General features: G+C 35.4%; 1 protein-coding gene across 2 annotated transcripts in view; it reads left to right on the top strand.

Moving 5' to 3' along the window:
• Positions 1 to 24,691, top strand: part of LOC116432347 (netrin-1) — a 325,888-nt gene that overhangs the window by 173,349 nt on the left and 127,848 nt on the right. For both annotated transcript variants that reach the window (XM_076368269.1, XM_031989048.2), the window contains exon 2: positions 2,261 to 2,449. In XM_076368269.1, coding sequence (XP_076224384.1) covers positions 2,261 to 2,449 — 189 coding nt within the window. The remainder of the gene's footprint in view (positions 1 to 2,260; positions 2,450 to 24,691) is intronic.

The raw sequence follows: 24,691 nt of genomic DNA, 5'->3' as shown, positions 1-24,691 counted from the left end.
TTTTTAGCGAAGTGGATATCTATTTGTTTAGATCTTGAAAAATAGGGGTCCAAAAATAAACGAGTAGGATACAGATTCGTGCAATTGCGCCAATCAAAATCGACGTAAACATTTACCAAACGATATTTATAAAATTCAACATGCGTCAAATTGACACGTTCCGTAAATCGAACGTTAAATGCATAAAAATGGAAACCGTTTTATTTAAAAAATATCTAAAATCTGTATATTTCGTTTGGTTCCTTAGTACCTTGACCGTTTTTACTGCGAACGTTATTACCTCAAGGGAAAAAGAACCATCTATGTTCCACAAAGCAAAACGTGTCCGATGTTATTGATTTCATTTAAGGGATGACTATAGTATCCACCTAGCCTAGATAACAGAGAATTGTTAACATACAACGCAAGGGAACTGGAATAAGAAAAAAAAGTGCCACTTGGAAAATTTTAAAAATATAGAGAACCACTGTCCCGTTGATCTTTATCAGTTACCTACATCATTTCCTATTAGTATTCAATGTATTTACACATCAGTCCATTTCAGTTGTTAAATTGAATATATATGTTACCGGAAAATACAATACAATGATACAATGTAATAACAGGAAATTAATTCACAACATATTTCAGGGACATTTATTACAGAAATAAAAAATATTAAAATTTTCGTTGCACACAATGTTTTTTGTATCGGAATTCCCAAAATCTACAGAAGAATAAAAAAGTATTCATAAGTCTGAAATATCTATTTTCACGTTGAAAAAACGAAAAATATTATACAAAAATATCTAGGATTTCAATGTTTTTTATAATAATAGAAATTTAATAAAACTAGTAATTAGTTTTATATATCACTTATTTTTCCATAGTACAGATAAATAGGTAGAATTATAATGATTCTTACGTTACACTATTATCTAGTACTTACGCATTAAATGTTTGTAATTCACATTAGTCATCTTACATATTGCAATTCTTTTCTAGCAGTCTAAAAACGCCGGTCATCAGTCACTGTCACAACAGTCGACGTGTTAACCTTTAACACTAGAACTACTTTATCGGGATCGAACATGTATTATTGATTAAATTTAATTGTGTATTATTAATTACTTCATTTATCAAGTTATTTATTCTAGTATTTTATTCAGTTAATTTATTCTGGTTTCAATATCAACTATTTGTCTTTATTATCAACTAATGACATAACTTAACTCTAGAACTACGTTCCAGTCAAAATGACTGATTTCGATTTTTTTGTTTCGAAATGATTGATATCTTAAAAGCATGGAATATTCGAGATGACTTTGAAAATAAATAGTTTCAATTAAATACTATAATCAAAGTATGAAGAAACTGAAAATAAACTATTACAATTTTTATAGGGATTACATATTACTCGTATTAAATGATCAGTAGTGCCAGTGTTAAGTATGTACAAGAATTTAACCTTCTAAATATTTTCGTTTGTAGCAACTAATAAACAAATTCATTGTATTTACTTGTTTATACTTACTGAAACATCTCTACATAGCAATAGTATTAACTAAGCTAAAGACACCAGTGATTCACTTGATATCAGTGATTGACCATTTTTCAAGAAAACGTAAAAAATAAGGTTTTTGAAAATAATAATCTTTTGATAAAGGCGCAATAGATATGTTGCAGCATCTACCGAGCCAATTCCGAAGTACTTTTATTTGAATTAAAGTTTTTGCATTTGGCCTTTTACTTGTAATTTCTCGTGATCATTGCAAATAAACGATATTAAAGTAATCACTTTTAGTGTTTTCGGTTTTACTATAAGTGGTCAACTGCTAACTAACATGTGGTCGATTACTAGTTTCGTCGTTTTTAAAGATGGGCAACTTTTGACGCAAGTATGGAATTTTCAAGAATGTCTATAAAGTTTGGACAATATAACTATTTCAAAAAAGTTCGTTTTGTTACATAATATAAGAAGTTCAAACAGCATTTTCACACATAGGATCTCTCTCTAATAAAGGAGCAAGCGTTTATTATTATTCACGCCGAAAAGTTGTCTTAAATGGTCTTAAATTGGTGCTTTCACCTTATGCGACGACAATTTCACTGGTGTCGAAATTCACGATATTCTATACAGAGATCTATGAGAATGCACTCCATAATTAATGTAAATAGTTTCGAATAAAATTGCTAGTTAACCTAACAAAAAAAATAAGTATAAAAGAAACAAGAATGGACTGAATAAGCCGTCTAAACCGAACACGTTTATCTGTTTCAGTATGCAACTGCAATTTTCACGCGAGAAAGTGCATATTCAACATGGAACTGTACAAGCTGTCGGGTCGTGTCAGCGGAGGCGTTTGTCTGCAGTGCTGGCATTTTACAGCTGGAAGACACTGTCATTATTGTCGGGAAGGTTACTACAGAGATCCAGCGAGATCGATCACGCATCGTAGGGCCTGCAAACGTAAGTAGTACCTCTCCGACGGGCATTAATCACTGCTAATTTCGAGAAGTCTGTTCCCCGCTGATCAATTAATCAGACATTATTTGCTGAAGTTGCTCGCATGCTGGTGAACGATTAATTGAAATTAATTCCACGAAGTCACGACTCATTTACGCCGCTCAATAATCACTCGGAAATAATCGGCGGACACGTCCGACGTGAGATTATCAATCAAATTTGATCGCGATGCGTTTTATTCAATCGAACGTTTCGGTTATTAAATGTTGAACGATAACGAGTTTATTTTGTACAAATTGCAAATGTCACAGAGACCCAAATTTAAGAACCTTTACAGTTCTACGAACAGTCTACTCGAAAGGTTTTCCACTGTAAATAATCACCACTTTCTGATGAAATATCGATAACATTTCCTGGCAAATAATAGCAACAGAAATCGCACATAAATACAACAATTTCTGAATTCGGGAGCGGAAGTATTTTATTTTAATGTTTCATGGATTGAAACGTTATGCCGCATAATTTAATGGTGAATATTAAATTGTATAACGTTCCTGACTCGCCTCTCGAATGAAAAGGATTAATTAACACTAGAACTACCAGATGAGTCAAAATAACTTATTCCTAATTTTGTCTTTTACGATTATTGAAAAGATATAGATACTTCTATGAAAAATGACTAACGAAACTTATTCAATAATAGCAAAACTGAAATACAAATCAATTGAAATCTTAATAAACGCACGCTTATGGTTTTTATACAGAAATTTGTGAAAAGTCAGTTTAAGCGGTAGTTCTAGCGTTAACACTTTACTCACCGAGATCTGAAAAATTGGATTTTCCATGCCAATACTTTTTGGCCGGAATTTTTTGAAACTAGTGCTTATCGAGTCAATTAACATGGTATAAATTATGTTACTCTTCACATATGGATTGATCGTATTATGAGCTTTTTATACGTATCAAGTATTTCGAAATTATTTGTTATGAGCTGAAGTAAGTAAAGCATTAATGTCGACTAATAATAAATAATAATTATCGGTTACTGATATGATTCTGATCGGTATTAAAACAATTCACACATTTAACGACCACATTTTTCTGGAAGTATATAAAAGCTCTTTCGCGAGTTTGCGGATGAAATCATGCGAAGTGAAATTTAATTTCTTGGGATAGTCTGATACTTACCTGGCGGTGTACTTTCTCTCGAGGAAGATTCAAAGCAAATTATTTAATTTCCTCGAGGCTACTTGCACGCGTGTGTATAAACTGTATTTAATTTTAGTTGTGGGTTATAATAATTGCATACGTGAACATTAGATCTTTAAAAGTATGTTTGTCTGAAATTTTTGTTTTAAATTCTTATTCATTTACAAAATATAATGTATACCGTACGAAGTCTTTAAGAAATTGTTTTTCAAGAGATTAAATTCAATTAGAATTCATGGGATAACCTTTTAAAAAAGAATATGAGACATATGGTTATTGCATCTTTTTTAATCACGATGTTATCGGAATTATATCTTCCATCGGATCTTAAACCAGTGTTTTCATGTTTGAGGGCTTTCTGTATAACTGGTTTCGAACAGAGAAGTGCCTCATTGAACGAGGGTTAATAATACATATAAGAGTCATTTAACAACTGAAGATACGAACGGCCGTTGTTTTAATACACTTTATTCAATGAATTCCAAAATTGTTATAATCATAACCTGCAGAATAATAATATATAACAGCTGGACTACAAAAATTGAATGCATTTACAGTATTTATAAATTTTCAAAAAAATGCAAGAAGAATAATTTAGTAGCATCAAATACTATTTTTTCCTTATTTTCAACTTATTTAAGCCATTCACGAGGAAAATAGAATTTTAATGAACTTCCTTCGAATTTTTATACAGAAATGTGAATTCCAACAACATAACTCCAAAATGAATCTTCAACAGCCTCATACGTAGCAAATTTCTCTCAACGTTTTCCATCTTTTCTGTCACACTGACATACAACTATTTTAGGAGAGCAATCTCTGTAAAAAATGTTGATTTTTCAGTTTCTGTTTCCTCGGAAAAATTGTTTTGGCTGTATAAGCACTTAATTTAATTTGTGTGAATAACAATCTTTAATTATTTGCATTAATTATTATTTATCTAAAAAGAGGGAGAAAAGTTGAAAAACAATATAGGACTTGGTATCAAGTTAAATGAACAGAAGAAAATGCAAGATTTTAAATCAAATTTGATTACCGGTCCTTTGACAGTTCGCGGTACATTTAATGTTAACACGTTTCCCTTTGTGTTATGTCAGCATTTTCTAAACTTCAAAATGTGAAGCTTTATCAAATTAACGAACAACTGATTGACAGCGGATTCTCGGAACGTTCGTAGCAGCCTACTGCTACGGAATCACTTGATGGCTAGGCTAAGAAATTTGACTGATCGATCAGTTTTAATTCTTTCTTAACTAATTTCCTACTGAATTTAGCCTCTAATTCCTGATATTTTCGATTTTCACGTAATCTTCTGTTTACTTCCTAATTCTTACTATTTTCGATCACTACTTTTCTATTCGTTAGTACAGTTACACGTACATCATCAAATACATAAGACTGTAAACTAGCGCTAAAACTACCAAGTAATGAAAATGAAATATTTCCAATGTTTTATAAAAATTAGATCAATACGTTTCTTGAAATTCGCACGGTTTCCCGGTCTCGTGTCTCTGCATATACAAAAATTCAATTAAAAATCTCCCGCAAAACCGCCTTCGTAATTAAAATATTTCCAAAATATAAATTCTGAAGCATGTCAATTAGACATATCAGGTAGTTTTATCATTAAGACATATAGGGTAAGGAATGAATGGAATATATGAAATTAAGGAACGAGTGAGTCTAGAGTACAATTGTAAACCAAGTCCACTTTCCTCGGTTGTGAAGTCGAAAATAAAGATCTATACTAAATGCAACTAAGGACATCATTAATTACTAAGATGTCCAATAGTTTTAACTATACAAAGACACCTCTTGCCTGTGCCATTCCACTAAACATCAAATCATCTCCCAAGTACACATATTACTTCCATGTTAGATCGCGCAGTGAATTGTTAAAAATTTTTCAATCAGCGATCGCTTCGTCAACAAGTAGTTTCCAATCTGTGCGGTATGATATACCTAATTACGATCAATCGGACTGTTAGTCGGCGTGGTCTGTTTGCTCTCACGCTCGTTCCACGACTGGCATCCAGTTATTACCCCGTTATTACTATTAATTTCATCTGTTTCCCGGTACTGTTACAAAGTGGCTACCAGCGGAGAGTATCTCACCCTCCACGCCCCCTGACGCCCCTCCCCGGCCCGCTCCCCACTTTCGTAGCACCGAGTTCGATTTATGTAGGTTCATCTAGGACCAGAAACTACCACACGGAGGATAACGATCTCCCGGCGCGAGAAAGCATGCCGGAACGTATTCATGCCCGGCGTTGCACCGTGCACCACCGCACCGGTGCATCTCTCCGCAGACGTGTTCGCGTACTACATTCCATTCCGTGTGATTGTAACACAGTGGATTTGTTGTCCACTATTTACGCTCGTGGCCGCGAACCTGCTCCTCCGCACCCACTAAATTAACGCGAATAACTGTGCGACTGATTCGACCCCGCGGACGCGGACATGCGTGACTGTTGACACGGACAACTCTTTTTTCGGAGAGAACGAGTGAGACGTTGTTTTCGCTAGCTGACTTTTGGACGTGTGTCGTTCCCCTTGCGACTGAAGGGCTGGCTCGAGGAGACTTCGGTTTGGTTTTTTCCGTGAAATACTGTGAATATTGTAATTAAACAGTTAACTGCGTTCAGCGAGTATATGTGCCATCTTATCACTGGAATTACCGAGTATTCAATACGACTGATATATAATCTCTATAAAAATTGTAACAATATATTATTTCCAGTTTCTTTCGATATTCATCATAGTATTCAAGCGAAACTATTTGTTTCCAAAATCATTTCAAATATTCAATGCTGTTAAGGTATTAATAACTGCGAAACAAACAAATCGAAACCAGTCATTTTGACTGGTACGGTAGTTCTAGTGTTAAAACTTAAAATGGCACTAGCTCTTTCAGCGTACAATTATCAATTTTTTCAGGCAAACCTATAATTCTTCTACGTTTTACTTTAGTTTTTCGGCAGAATGTATTATAACTGCGTTTGTACTGAGATTTTCGAAAGTACATTCCACAGTTAACAGGTTAATGAATATTCGATAGTATAAATGCTATAAATGTTATGTAACATCGCTTTAAACAATGTGATCTTTCTGGTGATGCGAATCAGCTTTATGCGATTCATTGTTGATAAATTATATACGTTAATACTATATGATTATTATTATTCGGAAGTGATTTTACGGTGTACATTATATTTTATTAAATTATTAAAATATTATTACTGTTAAGAGTGCATTATTCACTGTAGTAATAATTTTAATGAACTATATTCTAGTTCTAATTAAAACAAGTCCAAGCGCGATGTAAATCAAACCAGTTTTATCGATTTTAAGGAAACGAACCTTTAATTTTGTTAATTATATTAACTCGGTAAAACTAGCCGGATTTACATCGTGTTTGGACTAATTTTAATCAGAAAAATGTCAACAACCCATCGTTACTACATTTGATTCATACGGCAAAATTAAAATAGCTACAATTGAAATTTTCTTCTTTGCACGTTTATATGTGACACGTGCGGCATCGTTTTGAAGTCCCGCGTGTCGACCCTCGATTTTCGGCGGACTGTGTCTATCCCGCTTCCGCTCACTATATCGATTCTCTGCCTTTGTCAAGCTGTGCTCTAGTCAATTCCTGGAAGCAAATAGCTTCCTCCTGTTTTCTCTGCTCGGTTATATTCCACTACTGGCACTCGAAATAGTGAAATTTAAGCGAGCATTGCTGTATAAGTAGCTGGCCTTTGAGTTTTATCCATAGGTGGCTACACTGTTTTGACGGCTGTAAACGTATGCACAAACGTGTCCCAACTATCGTCGACGATCGTGTCCCGTACTACTATTATTTGTATACGTCTAGGCATCGACGGAAGTGGGCTCGTCGCTGCGTTCCCTGTCCGAGCATCCCCATCCCTGCCTCGCATCGAATATCACGTTCCCCCGGAACATTATAAAATTTTACGGACTTCAAAACCAGTTACTGTGCCGTTAATTACCTCTTCAATGGCATCGGTTTTGCTTCAATTCGCGACGAAACCCTGGGGTTACGTTTCAGTGCCAATGGCGGCAGAGGTTGGGTGGAGAGGGGTGGACACGAAAGGACGGTGACGCTGGTTACGCGCGTCCCACGCAATTCCGCGTCCGATGGGTGGCTTCTTCGCTCTAGGTACTAATTTATGAAAGTTCTACTATCCTAAGACGACTTTAAATCTTCCTTTCGTGCCGAGGGGCTCCGCGGTGAGTGTCGTGTCTCGTTGTTATCTTAACGGCTGCCACGGCTGCTAACGAGAATACAGACTGTTCGTTATCTTCGCGGCGAGAGCACGCGCAAGCCCTCGGCACGACACTTGTGTTTTATATGCGAGCCAGAGACACTGCGCGGCCGTGCGAGCTGCGCTCACAAGGAAGCCCGCGCGAGAGATTGCACCATATCTGAGACACTATGAGTTGTTAGCGCGGAACGCGTTTAATTACCCACGGCCGACCCTCGGACGCGTCTTTTCTTTGCTCGGGACGTTACGGAGTTCACCCTTTCGCGGGGAATTTTTCGAACGTCTACGAACTCTTGCCATGGGAAATTGAATTGTCCGTTTGAGTACCGGCCGCGATCGCGCTTCTCTGATTCGCCGTCGCAATGCCTATCGATTCGTGGACTCAGATTGATTTATTTCTTTTCTTTTCTTTTTAATTGTATATTTTTATTTCTTTTTTTATTGCCTGTTGTTTGGAAATAGAAGAATGGATCCTATTGTTTAGAACGTGTGCATGAGAAAATAAAACGCAACTCGATTTCTAAGCTGAAACGAAAGATTTTTATAAAGACCCGTGGCACTTAAACGATTAGATAATGGAGAAGAAGAAGAAAATCATATATAAATCTCTCGTTATTTTACAACATAAAACACGGATGTTATTGCTTTAGTAATTTATGCCGATTTCGATTCGCAGTCATTTCTTTGAAATGCAGAACTGAAGTTCAGAACCAAAAAATAACAGCTATAGAATCGATATAGAATCTACATGGCTCAGATCCAATATATCCAATGGCGGGTACACCTTTATTTCAATTCTCCATAACTGTTTCAATCGAGATCGATATATAACAGTTTTAACCTTTTAGCTACCATAGTGGCTTTCGTGTACATCTTTTTGAACAGTACTCCACGATAGCGGCTCAATTCTATCTCTGACATCGATAGCTATGCATTACAGTCTAATCTAACGTAATTGCACAGTGGAAAATTCTATCAGTCTCAAATCGCAGTGCTACATTATGATACAAACCGCGTCAAACCTTGGCATGCAGAGGTATAACTTCAAAACTAGTTCTACCGTAGCTGAAAGGTTAAACAGTTGTTGGATGGCCAATCCGCGTTATCTGCAACACAATGATTCAATGTTTTCGTGCATCTTCAGCAGAGCCACCTCCGAACCCTGAGTCTCGACGGTCAGGGTTCATCTCTAAGGCTTGGTTATCTTCACCCTTTCCCTCTCGGATTTTAGTATATAAGTAGCTTAATTGCAAGGAGTAAGGACATTCGAATCCTAGACGTACAAAGGAACTTCTTCAATTAATACACGCCGATTTTGATGAAGCTTATGTGAGACATAGTTCTCAAGAAAATATTTGACACGTATTTTTTCTTATCGGCCAATATCTACTTTGTCTATTTTGAAGCGAGCAATTTAAAAAGAAAATGTCTTCTACACCCCTTAGTTTCAAAGATATTGTAAGAAATATACTTCCAGCTCTCAACTTTGAGGAGTATTTTCGAACCTTCAAAGTGGATATTAGCCGATAAGAAAAGGTACACGTCTAATATTTTCTTAACACGTTGAGTGCCGCACGATTTTGCCGAGAAAAATATACAAAATGAAGATAAGGTAACATCAACTTATGTAATTGAATTACGTTATTATTATTGCAGGTTTATCTTATTGAATGTCACTGTATTAGGTTGTATTACTTGTAATATAGAAAAGTTTTCGAATAATCATCGTTTAATCGAATGAAGTGTAGTAATTCGATTTAGTTGAGGTTATCGGTGATCCCCATGGCATGCAACGTGTTAAGAATTATGTTTCGCATAAGTTTCATCAAAATCGGCGTGTACTAGTTGAAAAGGTTCCCTTGTTGGTACGGAAACTCTTGTACCTACATCATCTTCGTTAATAGTGATATATTGTACATATTAACCGGTGCAATTCCAGTGCTGAAATGTATTTATTTATTAGTATACTTCAGTTCGCCGTTATTTTCACATGGTATACAACACAGTTACCGTCAGATCGTTTCAATCCTCGCCCGAAAGCCTCCAACAACTACCAAAAACTCACCTATCGTCCCAAAATCGCAATTCCCGCAAAAACCATACCAGCTGCTACTAGTAGAATACAGAGATCGGTAAACGTCCTCACTCGGCGCGAAGAGGAGCGCAAACAGCCCGCAAGGGAAGAGATCGCTGCCCACTTAAAGACGCAAACGAAGGACGCCACTTCTCGGGTCGGCGTGTAGAATGCATTTTTAAAAAGAGGGAAAAAAATGAAGTGCAATCGAGGCGGGGAGGGATCTCGGAAAGGCATCCGCCCGTTTTCCTGCGTCGCCGTCGCATCCTCGCGCAGTCCGCGGCGTCGCGTCGCTTGGAACGGTTGCATCGGTGCCATTTCCACGGTTAGTGAACCCCGAATGGCTCCCAGAGGCGAGCCCTCTCAATTTCGTGCTCGGAGTTTCCAGCGCACGGAAAATACGGCCCTGTCGGACGCCGCGCGCCACTGTCAGGTCAGGCAACTGCTGCTCGTTTCGAGATTTCCACCGGCGACGAACGACGAGCCCGCTCTCTCTTGCTCTTTCCCTTCCTCTCCCGGGTGTCCCTGTCTCCTGTCTACCTTCCTCTCCCTTCCTCCAGTTACCATAATCGTCGTTCAACTCTTTCTGGCCTGCCACCCATCCCTCTCTCAGTCGGCGCGGTGAATTACCCGGGAAATTTGTTGCCTCGTCAACGAACCAACAGCCGTATCTAATGTCGTTGTGAGGTGACCCGTGGATGCCTGCGCCTATGCCCCTCTCCCGAACGCTTCTGGATTTCTTTTTCCCGAATGGTTAACACGTTCACTGTTTTACGGGGACCTTGGCTGGTTTCGCGTGTTGTTTGCTCCTTCGTAACGGACATAAATCGTTTCGGAAGTAATTGTTTGTTATTGACCGTTGCCTGCTGAATAGATACTCGGCGAAATACGCGTACAGTCGGAATGATTTTCTGAACAGTATGCACTTAATTTATTTTCAATGTTATTGGATGTAAATTTGTATTTATTCTTAGGGAAATGAATTGAAGTAATTGACAGCAGTAGAATTCAAGGTTTTATATTTATTTGATTTGACACGAAAAACATGTAACATCAAATTATGTAACTGAATCGCATTGTTATTATTGTATGTTTATCTTGTTGAATGTCTCTCCATCAGGTAGCATTGTTTATGATACAAAATGGTTTTCAAATAATCATCGTTTGATTGAGTGAATTATAGCAACTTGATTTCGTTGGGGTCATCGGTGATCCATGGCATTCAGCGCGTTAACACTGGAACAGGGATTGAAAACGGTTATGATATCGCTTTCGGTTTTTCATAACTGTTTCAGTCGAAACCTATGTATAACAGTTCCAGACAATTATTTTCGGAATCTTTTCAATCCTTGCACTAAAACTACCGAGCCATTAGAGTGACTTATTTCTAACTTGTACATAAAACGTCTCTTGGCGATGAACTTTTCTCTTGCTCTATTCCTTTTTGTATTGTTTTTTTTTTTTAATTTGTTGAGTTGCGTTTTTTGAACTCGGTTTAAATGGCGAGCAACGAGGAAGACGATTGAGAGGTCGGTTCATATATTCGTATTTATTTATGTTAAGCGTTGTTCTGCTTGTAACGTTCCGTTTGGACACGATCTGGAGCACGAGCGTGGAAAACGGCTTGCTCGGCCGCGTTAAGTCGTTCCACCTCGGGTGTTTTATATCCGAGGCCGTTTCGGGCTTCTATTTTCGCGCGTTTCCGTGTGGCGTTCATGTCGCCGCTGAATCGTGACGGCGAATTCGCGAGTGGCGCGATGCGCTCGCGATTGTTCGCTCGATCTGGGTCAATATTGTGGGTCACGGTGGGATCCTCTGCATAACACGAAATATGAGCACTTACTTACATATTATACGGACTATCCTTGCTTTTAACGTTTAGGCAACCGTCTAAAAACAAGCTATAACCTTTTTTATCAACACTAAAACTATCAGACTGGTCAAGTTGACCCAATTCAGAATTCTTATTTCCGAAGTATCCCGATTATGTAGCCTTTTCTGCGAGAGATTTTAAGTTGAATTTATGTATTTGCACAGACACGAGGGTAGAAGACTCTTCGAATCACATGGAACGTTTTCTTCTAATTTTTATAAAAAGTTGGAAATAAGTTGCTCTAATTGCTCCGTAGTTTTAGTGTTAAGTTTAACCAGTTGAATGTGTTCGACAAGTATACACGTCATCTTAAAATCAAAATGACACTAATTCTTTCGACGATAAATTCTTCGTTTTGCTTTAGCTTTTCGTTAGACTATATTACAGGTGCATTTATTCTGCGTTAAACGAGTATAAGTTCCATTATTTGATTTCATTGCAAGCATTATCGGAGCTTCTTCAAATTAAATTCCACAGTTAATAGGTTAATTGAACTCATTCAACTGATTCGATTAAAAGCTTCGTCCTATGAAAGCAAGAAAGGTGTTTGACGAATTGTAAATAACCCCAGTTCAAGACTTACTAAATAACAGAACAGAAAATAAACAGAATAAAAGGCAATGCGTTGCTAAAAGAAAAGTGGGAGATCTTTCCGTTCGGTTGGTTCAGTGATAGAAAATAAAATATTAATAATAATGGTAATAATAATGATAGTAATAATGATAAAATATTAATAATGTGTTAAAATATTAAATAAATACTAACTCAAACCTTACTCAGACGTAACCCAAATAACTAACCAGCGCGATCTTCAGTTAGGAAAGAAAAGTGTCCATATAATACGTATCGAGATTTGTTCGGTGTCGCACGAATTCGTATTGTATTAAATTTAAAACGCTGCAAATTAAAAGTAGAAATAATATGCATTACATTTTAATTTTAAACATAACCTTTGAATGTTTTTCTTCGTAATATTTGTACATAGAATAACTTATAATAAATAGATGGAGTTATGATTTAAAAGACATATCCTAGGTGAAAATTGAAAAGTGTGACGATCGTGGTAACTTTCGCGGCAATTTAGTGCAGAATCGAGAAAACTGTAAGAAAGTTACTTACATCCATGCGCACGTTTCAGGAATTTCGTACTTGTTTTTCTTCGATATTAAATTCTTCGAGTGAATGATAGAATTTCACTTTTATACCTTCGAATTATTATTGAACCTAGTTACGTAGTAAGATTTTAGAAGCTTATAGTTATATAGATATATAGTTTATCTGTTAAATTACAGTCTATAGTATCAATAAATAAGTAAAAATTTGTAGAAGAAAATTTGTATTTTCAAATGTTTAATAAAAATTTTTTGAAATTAATTTAAGGTTTATCCTTAATAGTTTCTTTAGAGTAATTACTTGTTATTTTTGTTTCAAATGAAAAGTGGACGATACTTTTCGAGAAGAATAAAAACTGTGTAATAAACTTAGGTTTTATAATTTTAATGAATCCTCATTGATGGAAATATTGTTAATTTCATTGGAATCCATTATTATTATCTCTAGAGAAATCAGTGCATGCAGATGAATTATATTATTATTTTTAAAAAAGGCTAGAATATAAAGATATTTTGGAGATTTAACTTTGTATTAAAATTATAATACACATTTACTGTTGTATAGGATGGGTAAATTCATTATAAAGAACAAGTTGATAAAAATAAAAATTAAAAATTATCACTTACTTTATTCATTGAACGAAAACGAAGACCATTATATAGCATCTTATACTGTGCGTTATTGGCTGTGTAATGTATTGTGGCGTCATTGACGTCGGGTTAAAGAACATAATGGAGAAAGTAAGATGGAATGAGAAAGGTCTCACGAACATTCTGTCGGGAGTGTACGTTTAAAATAAGTATCGTAAAAGTTGAACGCCAACGAGATCATGAAACTTTCGTAAGCTTTTGAAAGAGCCACCACTTTTGACTAAGGGAAAGTTAATTGATCAGAAAGGTGTGTTTTATTTAACAACGATAATAAGATTTAAATTATAAAGTTCATGTATATTAGTTAAATTATTTGGATATCAATGGAATTCTTATTTTGATGCTATAAACTCATACAGAGGTAACTGCCATTCAATAAAACTAAATTTTATTTCATAAATGAAAAGAAAAGCAAATCTGTATTACGTTTCATTAAAAATATTTGTTTTATAATTTTAAGAAAATTACAGGTTGGTCTATAGCTAAATACCATATTTCAGCAAATGTTTCCACTTTCAATTTTATTATCGACCCTAATACTGTCAACTAATATGACATTGCATTATTACTGTACACGAATATTTATAAAGTTAATATTACGACCATTTAAATTTATATTGTAAAAAAATGATAGTTATAAGATAATATTTATAAAATTGAATTAATAGTCTAAAGTGTAAACACTTGACAGAATTACAATGTTCGAAAATCAAATTTACTCAAATCAGCAATGTAAAGTGATAACGCTTGATAGAATCATCATTTTCAAATATTAGACTTGGTTAAATTACTCCACAAAATATTAACGTTCGAAAAATGTACAACTGCCGGGAATCACATTTGTCTTGATTTCACTTTACTTTCCTCTTTTTTCCTTTTCAATTGTGATATCGTTCACCGGCGAATTGTTATGTTCCCCGTGAAGCAGCCTGTATGTGCACACAGTGGCTGGTAATATTAGAAACTTCCCCTGTTTGTACAGCGCGCGTGGTCATACCGAAACGATACGTTTCAACTGTATCCAACCCCGAAAGCTTCACCCCCGTGTTTATTTTAACCCCGGTGACACCCTCCGGCAAGGGTTGCCTCTCAAACAGAATCGGTCACTGAGACATTCGTGGTCTCCCTCCGGGCAATCTTACTGGCCTTTCCACTTTGTCAAGGGTCCGACTAGTCGTCCAGACTGAAATTTTTCAAAGCATTCAATTTTTTTCATCGATTGATATACAGGGTGTCCCATTTTATTCTACAAGTGCAACTATTTTCGGGACTATTCGTTATTTCAAAAGTGTCTCAAAGACGATTTCTTCTCTTTCGGTGGGTTTTCAGCGTAGATAAGTTAACACTTTCTTTTATTATACTTATTTTATTTATTTTTAATTATTATGTTTATTTATTTGTTTATTTGTGAAACAAAACTGATCATTTTCAATTAACAGCTTGATTTTCTCTGTAAGTAAAGTTCGACGGTTTTTTGAGCTCTGTCTTCTAATGCTTGTTTGAAATTAAATGTTATATTTAATTTTATTAAAAAGTTACATTTATTTTTGAAATTTTCTTCTAATATTTGTAAATATTGAAGTTTGGAATAATTTAAGTAGAGTAGTGAAGTAGAATAATGTATTTGATTTCATGTTTTTCCGACTAATTGTCATCGCTAGACTGCGAACGTCTGTGCATTTATGGGAAAGTTGATAGTGTAAAATCGTACAAAATGCATACGACATGAAGAAATATATAAAATGTTCAACGAGTAGTGTTTTTTTTCATAGTATTTATTAACCCATTATCATACAATATCGTCTGAAGTAACTCGTGGTGAAGATTTTAAAACAGATTTAACAAAATTAATTATTTCAAGACCGAATTCGTTGTTATTTTTCTATTATTAACTGTGATGCTTCCGAGTAAACATAGACATAGAATAAGTGTAGAATTTTCCTCTTTTTTAATGAATTATGAACAATATCTCTGTTGAACGCAATTAAGAATGAAATCATAGGGCATTGAGTTAGGAAAGATCTTTTTCTATCGTACTTATGTTTGTTAGAGTTAGATATTGATGTAAACATTAACAAAGATGTTCGTGAAATGCCAATAGTAATAGTAGTAATAGTAATACTGGTAACAATGATAACAATAATAAGAAGAGTCCTTAAAATATCCTTAGATCCTTAAAATCTTTAAAGAGTCCTTAGAAACCTGCATTCGCATAGTAACCCGCAATCTAACTATCACTATCAAAAATTAGCTAACGCTTCTAACCAAGAACATTCAAAAACTGAATAATAACCACTCTCGCAATCAGATTACATTTCGCCCGACTCTTGCAAAAGCCGCCAAGGTCGACAAGCTGAATCGCAGATTCGCGAGAAAGAAAAGAAGCGCGACCGAAGGCGAAACAAAAAGGGACCAACCTGGAATAAAAAGAAATACATAACGAATACAAACGAAACAAAAACGAAAGCGAGAGAAACGAAAAGGACGGGACGGGAAAGGAGCGAAAAGAAAGCGCGAACAAGAAAGTAAAATAAACCCGCGGGGATACCAGAAGTGAATAAGAAAACAGACGGAGGAACCCCGAAGGTGAGGAAACACAGACGAAGCTCAAACGAAGTGAGCAAAGTATCATTTGTAAAGAAGACGAGTTAGTCGTGGAAAGGGTGGAGGGGGAGGCGGAGGCGACTCGTGGAAAGAAGTCGATGGAGGTGGAACGGTGAGGATGGCGTCGGCCAGCGAGGGCGGGAGGGAAAAAGTACAAGGGGAAAAGGAAATGATAGCAAAAGGCGGTGAAGGACAGAGGGAAAAGGAAAGATATAAAGAGAGTCAATGGGGTGGAGGAAGAGGGGGCGTGAGAGACTAATAGTGCTGATCCGACCGCAAGCACCGCTGGTTTAAGACCCGACTAAGTGGCGGATAATGAATATGCTAACGTGTGCCGAGTACGGCGAGGAAAGCTTTGCACTTGGTATCGGGTTCAAGCACCTTCCGACTACTGTACGTGTGCGGTTCTATGCCTTTCCCTCTGTGTTACCCGACGGTTTTCACAAGCCTCCGAGTCTAAGACTATGGGAGTCGGGATGGGAGAGCAACTGGCCACGTAACACTGCGATTATATTAGGCGCGTATTCGGACGAATTGGTCATCCGAAGTGGGTGGTTATACCAGGAAGTGGAAAGCTCCCGGAAATAACTGCTTTGGACTGTTATGTGAGCCACTCATTAGCCAAATCGGTTAACTCCGCGAGACAAAAAGCAGAGAAAAGTGCTGCAACAGCTATACGTTGATTTTCAAAATCTCCCTTTAAATAGAACATTAGCACGTTGAATGCCGCGCGATTTTAAGGTGCAGAACATGCGAAATTGAAAAGATACGATATTAAATTATTCCGTTGAATTGCGTTGTTATTATCTCAGGTTTGTTTTGCTTAATGTCACCGCATTTGGTAGCATTAGTTACAATATAGAAAGGTTTTAAAATAATCATTGTTCAACTAAGGAAATTGCGACAATCGAATTTGGTCGGAGTCACCGGTGTCCCTCACGGCATACAACGTGTTAAATAGTTATTATAGAATGTATTTTGCTTCATTAGTATAGATGTAGGTTTAATCAAAAGATATAACGTGTATAAAATAGTATAACTTTGAAGTAAGTTTTGTTATTACTATAAGCTTCGCATTGGCGACGGAATTTTTGTTATTTCGCGGCATCACACCCAATAACAAGAAAATTTATTTTAAGAAATCTTAAAAAATTCGAAAAGTGGAGTTAATGGATTTGACCAGTGAGCAGCTCATATATCGGTTCCGACTGAAATAGTTATGCAGATAATATGGGAAAATGGAAAAATAAATGAACCACGGAAAACCCTGACCGCGACTGAATGAATTATTCAGTTGTTAATTTGTTAAATGAAGAAGTAAACTTGCATTCATAGGAGCTCCTAGAAAATAGATAAGACTAAATAAAATTATTTAGAGCTATCTAAATACTTTTAGACCTAAAAACTTTATTGGCGCAACTGTGCGCGTGCGTGTGTCTTGAATAAACGTTGACGGCATTGGAATATTCTAGATTAAATTAATTTTCTGTAATATTGAGTTTTATATGTCGATAATGTAAAAATCTTCATGTTGCGAAATAAAAGCATTGTTTGTACAGATAAAATAGTCTCTTTCTCCTACAGTTATAATAGCGGTTTCAGTTCTGGTTCTTTGGAATCGATATTATATCAATTCTATATCGGTTCTATAACTATTATTTTTTGGTTCTGTATTTCTTTCAGAACCGAAAAGCAACAGTTATAGAACCGGTACAAATTAAGTAAGTATTCTCTTTTCGAAATGTTACACAATTATTTAATACAATAATAGATATTTACTTCAAATAAATTATTTTAATAATGAATACTTCAGTTCTTCAATTTTTATTTGCAATTCACAATTTTTCATTTTAATTATATTCTTTCTGTTGGGCATAGTGCACCTTACGTCCGCAAAAGGTTAACGTATATTTCACGTATGCTATACTATTATATATTGTTGCTTTGGTTATATCAAAATAACATACATATGTTGTATTTTTATAAAATGCTTATTCGTTTATTTATTATATTTTAAATGTATAAAAATGATATGAATAACATCAAGTAAAGGTAATTGCAAGAAAGATACGATCCACAACGAGGATATTTCAAATTTGATCGTGATCGCCAACGTGTTAACACGTTAACTGCCACGAGAATTCTAGCCGTTTTGTACATTAATATCTACTCTTCCGTAACAATGACAAATGATACTAAAAATAATTATTACCAACTTATTATCAAAGTGCAAATATTACACTATTATCTAATTACTTATGTTACTAAATATTTTTGCTCCACACCAGTTTTATTATTGTAATTGCATTCAAGCAATTTGAAAGTTCCGGTCATCGATGACCACCGTCAACGTGTTGACATATATCGGGAAAATAAATGTATTATTCCGAAAAGTTTTTATTTGGGATCTAAGGGGTTCAAAGGAACCACTGAATGCGTATTATTGCCGTAGCCTAAGACTATGGAAGCTACGATGAAGAGGAAACTGGCCACGTCAGGAACCAATACCGCCCGGATTCAATTCCACGCCCGATATTCGATTAAAATCGAATAATAGGATCGCAGACGGCTCCTCCTCCGGTAATAATACCTCGGTTTTTTCTTCCGGTGACCCAAAAACGACGAGTGTCGCGACGCGTCGCGTCGCGTCGAGTCGAGTCGTCGAGATAACCTCTCGTTTTGTACATCAGGACAACGATGGACGAGGTGAATCGTGCGGGAAATGATGGATCGCGGAAGCGCGAGAAATGTTTAATTAATGGACAGCCATTGTTCCGCACGGTATACCGTGAAATGTTCGTTGCGCCGTATCGGTACCGGTGTCGCGATTGATATCAGAGGATGGATGCATAGAATTTGGCGGGACTCTCAAGTTTAACCCATTGGCGCTCATTTTGTTTCGAGATTGGTCAATAAATACACTTTGTCTTTTAACTCCTTGCCCTACGATATTCGAAACGAGACTATTTCGGTTTCCTAATGGGATGTTTCATGAAGTGAATAATTACAATTAATACGGTGTTAATGACCTATTTAATAATAATTTAATTAATGTGAGTATTTTGATAAAGAGATTTAAGGAAGAAAGAAGATCCAATGGCAGAAGAGATTTGATATTTTTATATTACATTACGTAAAAAATATATAGGAGCGGAAAAATATATAATAATTAAATTAAACTTTTAATTCTTATTTTTAAAATGTCAATACAATCATTTTGTCAGTTGAATTTGTTTCTTTATTTATCATAAATAGGTAATGTATATTCAGTATGACCTTCTCTTTAAATTAGTTCTTTATGAAATGTTGCTAGGCAAGTTTCATTTTACACTTTCAATTCGAGAAGTGACACAATTATAATTATCAATGAAAAATGGTGCCAGCATATTGTATTCAAATGAACAGAAACTGTGTATTATGAAGAACGACGTATCAATTTCTATTTAATTCAACACTGTCTGACTACGTAACTTGGAACCATCTGTTGATTTTCAGAAAAATTATATCATATTGTTAATTTATACAAATTTATATAAATCATAACGCTCATTGAGACTTCAATTAACTTACACTTTAGGATACTTACTGATGTTACATTTATTTAATAACTTCTTCAAAAGGCATTTGCATCTTTTTGATAAATATAGAAGAAAAAAATTTGGCAATTCTAGCATTAACGAAGCCAGTTAATACTGTTTAAAATAGCAAATAAAACTCATACTTTTCATCTCTTATAATTTAATATTAAATGTTTTAACGATTTTAAATATAAATATTTACAAACTGTTTCTTCGTACTAACATAAATATAAAAGTGCTAAATGTATAAACGATGAGTTTCTACATATTATATGAGTGACTCAGAATAGTGCTTTAACTACTATTTCTGAGTCCTCGCGAAAACAAGATTTTGCAAAATGTTTTTAGGTTAATTAAATATTGCAATTATAGCCTTATTAATAATATGAATTATTATTCATTAATGATATCAGTAGTTGTAATATTACTTGAGTTACAATTAATTTAAAAACATTTCACAAAAGCTGACTGACAGTAATTAACATTTCACTAAATTAATATTAGTAATTGTAATACTAGTTACAATTAATTTAAAAACATTTCACAAAAGCTGACTGACAGTAATTAACATTTCACTAAATTAATATTAATAATTGTAATACTAGTTACAATTAATTCAAAAACGTTTCACAAAGTTGATTGACAGTAATTAACATTTCACTCTACATGGACACATGTGTGTCAGTCAAATATGAAGATATATAATTTTTGTTATTTTATTTTACATACTTATAAGATATATCATTTTTAATTTATGATGTTACATATCAAGTGGTTCCAAACTTTTCACCGGCAGTGTATATATAAAAGCATACGTGGCGTTCAACGATGACTTTCTTCCATTTAACACTAAAACTACCGTGCAATTAGAGTGACTTCTTTCCATTTTTTTTATAAAAATTGGAACAATACGCTTCTGAAGATTCAAAGGGTCTCCTATTCTTGTATCTATACAAATACACAAATTTAATTAAAAATTTCTCGCAAAAAACCCTTCATAATTGAAATATTTGCAAAATAAAAATACTGAAGCTTGTTAATTCGAGCTGTCAGGTAGGTTTAGCGTTAAGAAATACACCTGACCCTCGATTTACGCGAAAATCCGACCCACGCGGGTTCGTTTTACGCGACCGAAAATCGCGTAAATAGGGCCTGTCGGCACAAGAGAAAACAAAATACTGAAAAGAAAAGCTGGTATGTTTTAGTAATACATATTTATTTCACATAGCATAACAAAAGAAATAATAATAATGACAGTTTAGAAAACAAAAGTATATTTTATTCGCTGTTACTAAATTCAAATTGAAGTCGCGCGTAAAAACTACCGCGTAAATAGTGTTCCAATTTACCGCGTAAAAAAGAGGCTCGCATGAAAAAAGTCCGTGTAAATCAGGGGTCAGGTGTATAGGGTAAAGAACGAATGGAATGTATGAAAACAAAGAATGAATTGGCATAGGGTACAATTGTACACCAAGTCGCTTTTCTTGACTGTAAGGCCGAAAATAAAAGTCTATACTAGATGCAACCAAGGATACCATTACTTACTTAAATGTTCGGTAGCTTCATTGCTAGAAAGACGCATCTTGCCCTGTGCCATTCCGCTAGAAATAAAATCACAGATTTAATTGAAAATCTCTCACAAAGCCGCCGTAATAATTTAAATATTTGCGAAATAAAAATGCCGATGTGGGTTAATTTGCCTTGTCTGGTAGTTCTAGCGTAAATTCGGCAATTCTCGTTCTTCTGTCCGGGTTTGCTAACTTGTTTCTTCCTGCCGAGGCAGCCGAAACGCGCAGTAGGTATGATCGATCGTCTAGACAGCACGAAACGAGACAAAGAAATCAAGTGCTCTCGAATTCGCTCGGCCCTCGTTACTCTTTGTTCAGATAAATACACGGTACGCATGTAATTACGCGCGAGCGTCCAATTTCGTTTGCGCTCCGCTTAAAACACTCCGGCTTTCATTTGCGCCGGAATATTCCAGCAGTTTCCTCTCGCCGTCGACGCGGGATCAAAACAAATTCTGTTTATGCAACAGATTAATCGGAGGCGAATTTTATTCCGCGGCGTGCCCGCCGGCGCAAAAGGTTTAATCGCGCAGCTCGGGTTCATAGAGAACTAATATACATTAAAAGATTTATGTGGCAGACAGCGCTCGCGATTTTATGGATACCGAAATTCTCCGGTCTTTTATATCAAACGGGACGGAATAAAAAATGATACCGCTCGTGCAACAAATAAACTGCACGTTTTATGCGTGCAGGGTATACACGCGCGGGACACGTTGGGAAAAGTAGTTTTTGGCATGATCGTTGCGCGCGACACACGAATTGGGAACGTACGTGCTGTACAACTTCCTTTGCGCGACGTTTTCGTAAAAATTGTGTTTCACGTTTTTCGAGAATAAATTAAGGGCAATACGATTCGTTGAAAGTGATCGGTGAATTCGATGGTTTGGGAAGCTGTTAATCGTACATTCTTCATTTCTTGTTTATCAATTAAAGTATCCTTTCTTTCTGTGCTTTTTAATCATTCTTGTTATCTTCTGAAAATTTTGTGTATTGTACAATCTTCTGTCAGTACGCTTGAATTAATGTCAAATATTAAAAAGGGTCATTTCGACTGAAAATTTGTCACTCATTTTAATTCAATTACGTAATGTATAAGTGTATTTCATTCTGAAAATTTGCTTCAAAATATTGAAAGTAGTGCTTTTCCTTAAGCTGTCGATTGATTTTTGAGTATTTAATGTCTGAGTTTTTCAATAATTTACAATTTTTAGTGTCCATTTGGTCCAGCATTTAAACGAATGCTTAATATATAGCGAATACTTGTCACGGCAAATTGGGATACAGATTCTATAAGAAAGTCATTAAGTAAAGCCGCTCTTGGCAAATATTTGCCTGAATTATGCAGGAATAACATTTCCCAAACACCGAAGGGCTTTACTGGCTATAAGAGATTTCATTAATCAGATTGAACCAATTATCCACCCCTGACTTTCAGTTCGAAGCAGAACACGCTCTCTCGCAGAATATAAGATCTCCTATAATCGCGACCCTAAGAATAAACTATCCAGCCAATTAGAATTTGAATAAGGAGCTTAGAATCGGCTTTGGGGGGATACACCTCTCGAGTAATTTTCAGAAAATCTCTTCCGAGACATCAAGAAATATTAAATTGATTCCGCTAATACCGCATGATAAAATTGTGAAATAATTAAGGTTCTATGAATATTGATTGTTCTACGTGATTAAATTTTCCAATCATTTTGAAGCTTTTGACCAGTTAACTGCGTTTCACGGGTATACACGCCATCTTACAACGCAAAATACTATTAACTTTTTCAGCGATAAATTATTTATTTTTTCAAACAAACGTGTAATTCTTCGTTTCGCTAGTTTTTCCTTGGAATATTTTATAAATGCATTTGTCCTGCGTTTGACGAGTATTTACATTATTATTTGATTTGGTTGCATCCATAATGAGAAATTTTTCAAAATAAATTCCACAGTTAATAATCCACGGTTAAACTTGTCCTTTCTTATTACCCACTGATTTTATTTTCTCACATCAGGACTTTTTGAACAAGAGAAATAGTAATCATAGCCATCGAGAATTTCTTTTAGAATGTTTGTTTTCGAGTAGTAGACATTCATTTTTGACGAATAATTTTTTTAAATTGTACTATTTCTGATACTTCCTCTTTGAGAATAACTTTTTCGGTTGAAAACGAATTTATTAATGACCATTATCAATAATGTTGGAAAAATTTGGTCTAATAATTTCCTTGTAGTATCTTGAAATATTTATTAACCCCTTACACTATGATTTCAACAGGGCTATTTTATTATTCATAATTTATGAGAAAAAGAAAAGATTCTCCGTTTAATCTGCATCTACGTTTACCCTGAAGCATTACAGTTAATAACAGAAAAATAATATTCAATTCGAAGTGACATTTATAGGCAACCGATAATTCAGAGCAAATGGGATATTTCTCATTTTTAAGGTTTTTGCGTATAAAGCAAAGATTGATAAATCTAAGCAAAGTTTCTTTATTAATATTGAAGCTAAATGGGTATTAATAACAAATTCAAAATATTGTAGGGCAAAAGGTTAACAACCTATGAACAAATCTCCCAAAATATTAACTCTCTTCAATACTAAAACTATCGAGCAGTTAAATTGAGTTCTTGAAATTTTTCTACAGCAACTCTAAGCGTACACCTTAATTGATTGACTTACTGTTCAATTTGCGTGGTGCTAAATCAATTTCTTTAATAATTTCTCAGAGAAACATTTGTCATCTTTTTAATAACTACAAAAAGAAGACGTCAGGAATAGGTCACTCTGATCCGTTCGGTAGTTGTAGTATTAACCATTAAATGTGAAGAATATTTTGTTACGTTAAATATGTTAATAAGTTCTAGTCTATATTTACTCTATTCAACGAAATATTCTTTCCCGAATGTATAGTCCAGAATCTTCTTCACAATTTCTCACAGCAAACTTTCTTTCCCGAAAAGAATGTACAATCTAGTTCGCAGTCCCGCGTGCAAAACGCAGGATTACAAGAATACAATTTGGCAGTTGCTGTCTCTATGCTAACCAGACTGCTGAGAAAATTTAATTTGTTGCGCCCTTCGACCCGGTTCCTGGTTCGGATGCTCCATCCGTGTCAGGCTCCCAAGTGAATTTCAACGCGAAAGAATGGAGAAATGAAATCTAGTGGTTAGCATTCTGCCCCATCGTAAATAAAATCGACAGCAGGATTTGACTTCTAGGTTTTCTACTTTCCAACAAGGATGACTAAGCTGGAATTTCAATTCAGACCTGTCGAAAGCGGGTCACTTGT

The sequence above is a fragment of the Nomia melanderi genome, chromosome 6, assembly GCF_051020985.1.
Source record: "Nomia melanderi isolate GNS246 chromosome 6, iyNomMela1, whole genome shotgun sequence".
Classification (NCBI taxonomy): Eukaryota; Metazoa; Arthropoda; class Insecta; order Hymenoptera; family Halictidae; genus Nomia; species Nomia melanderi.
The sequence above is the reverse complement of the archived record's forward strand: the minus strand, read 5'-3'. Positions and strand labels throughout refer to the sequence as shown.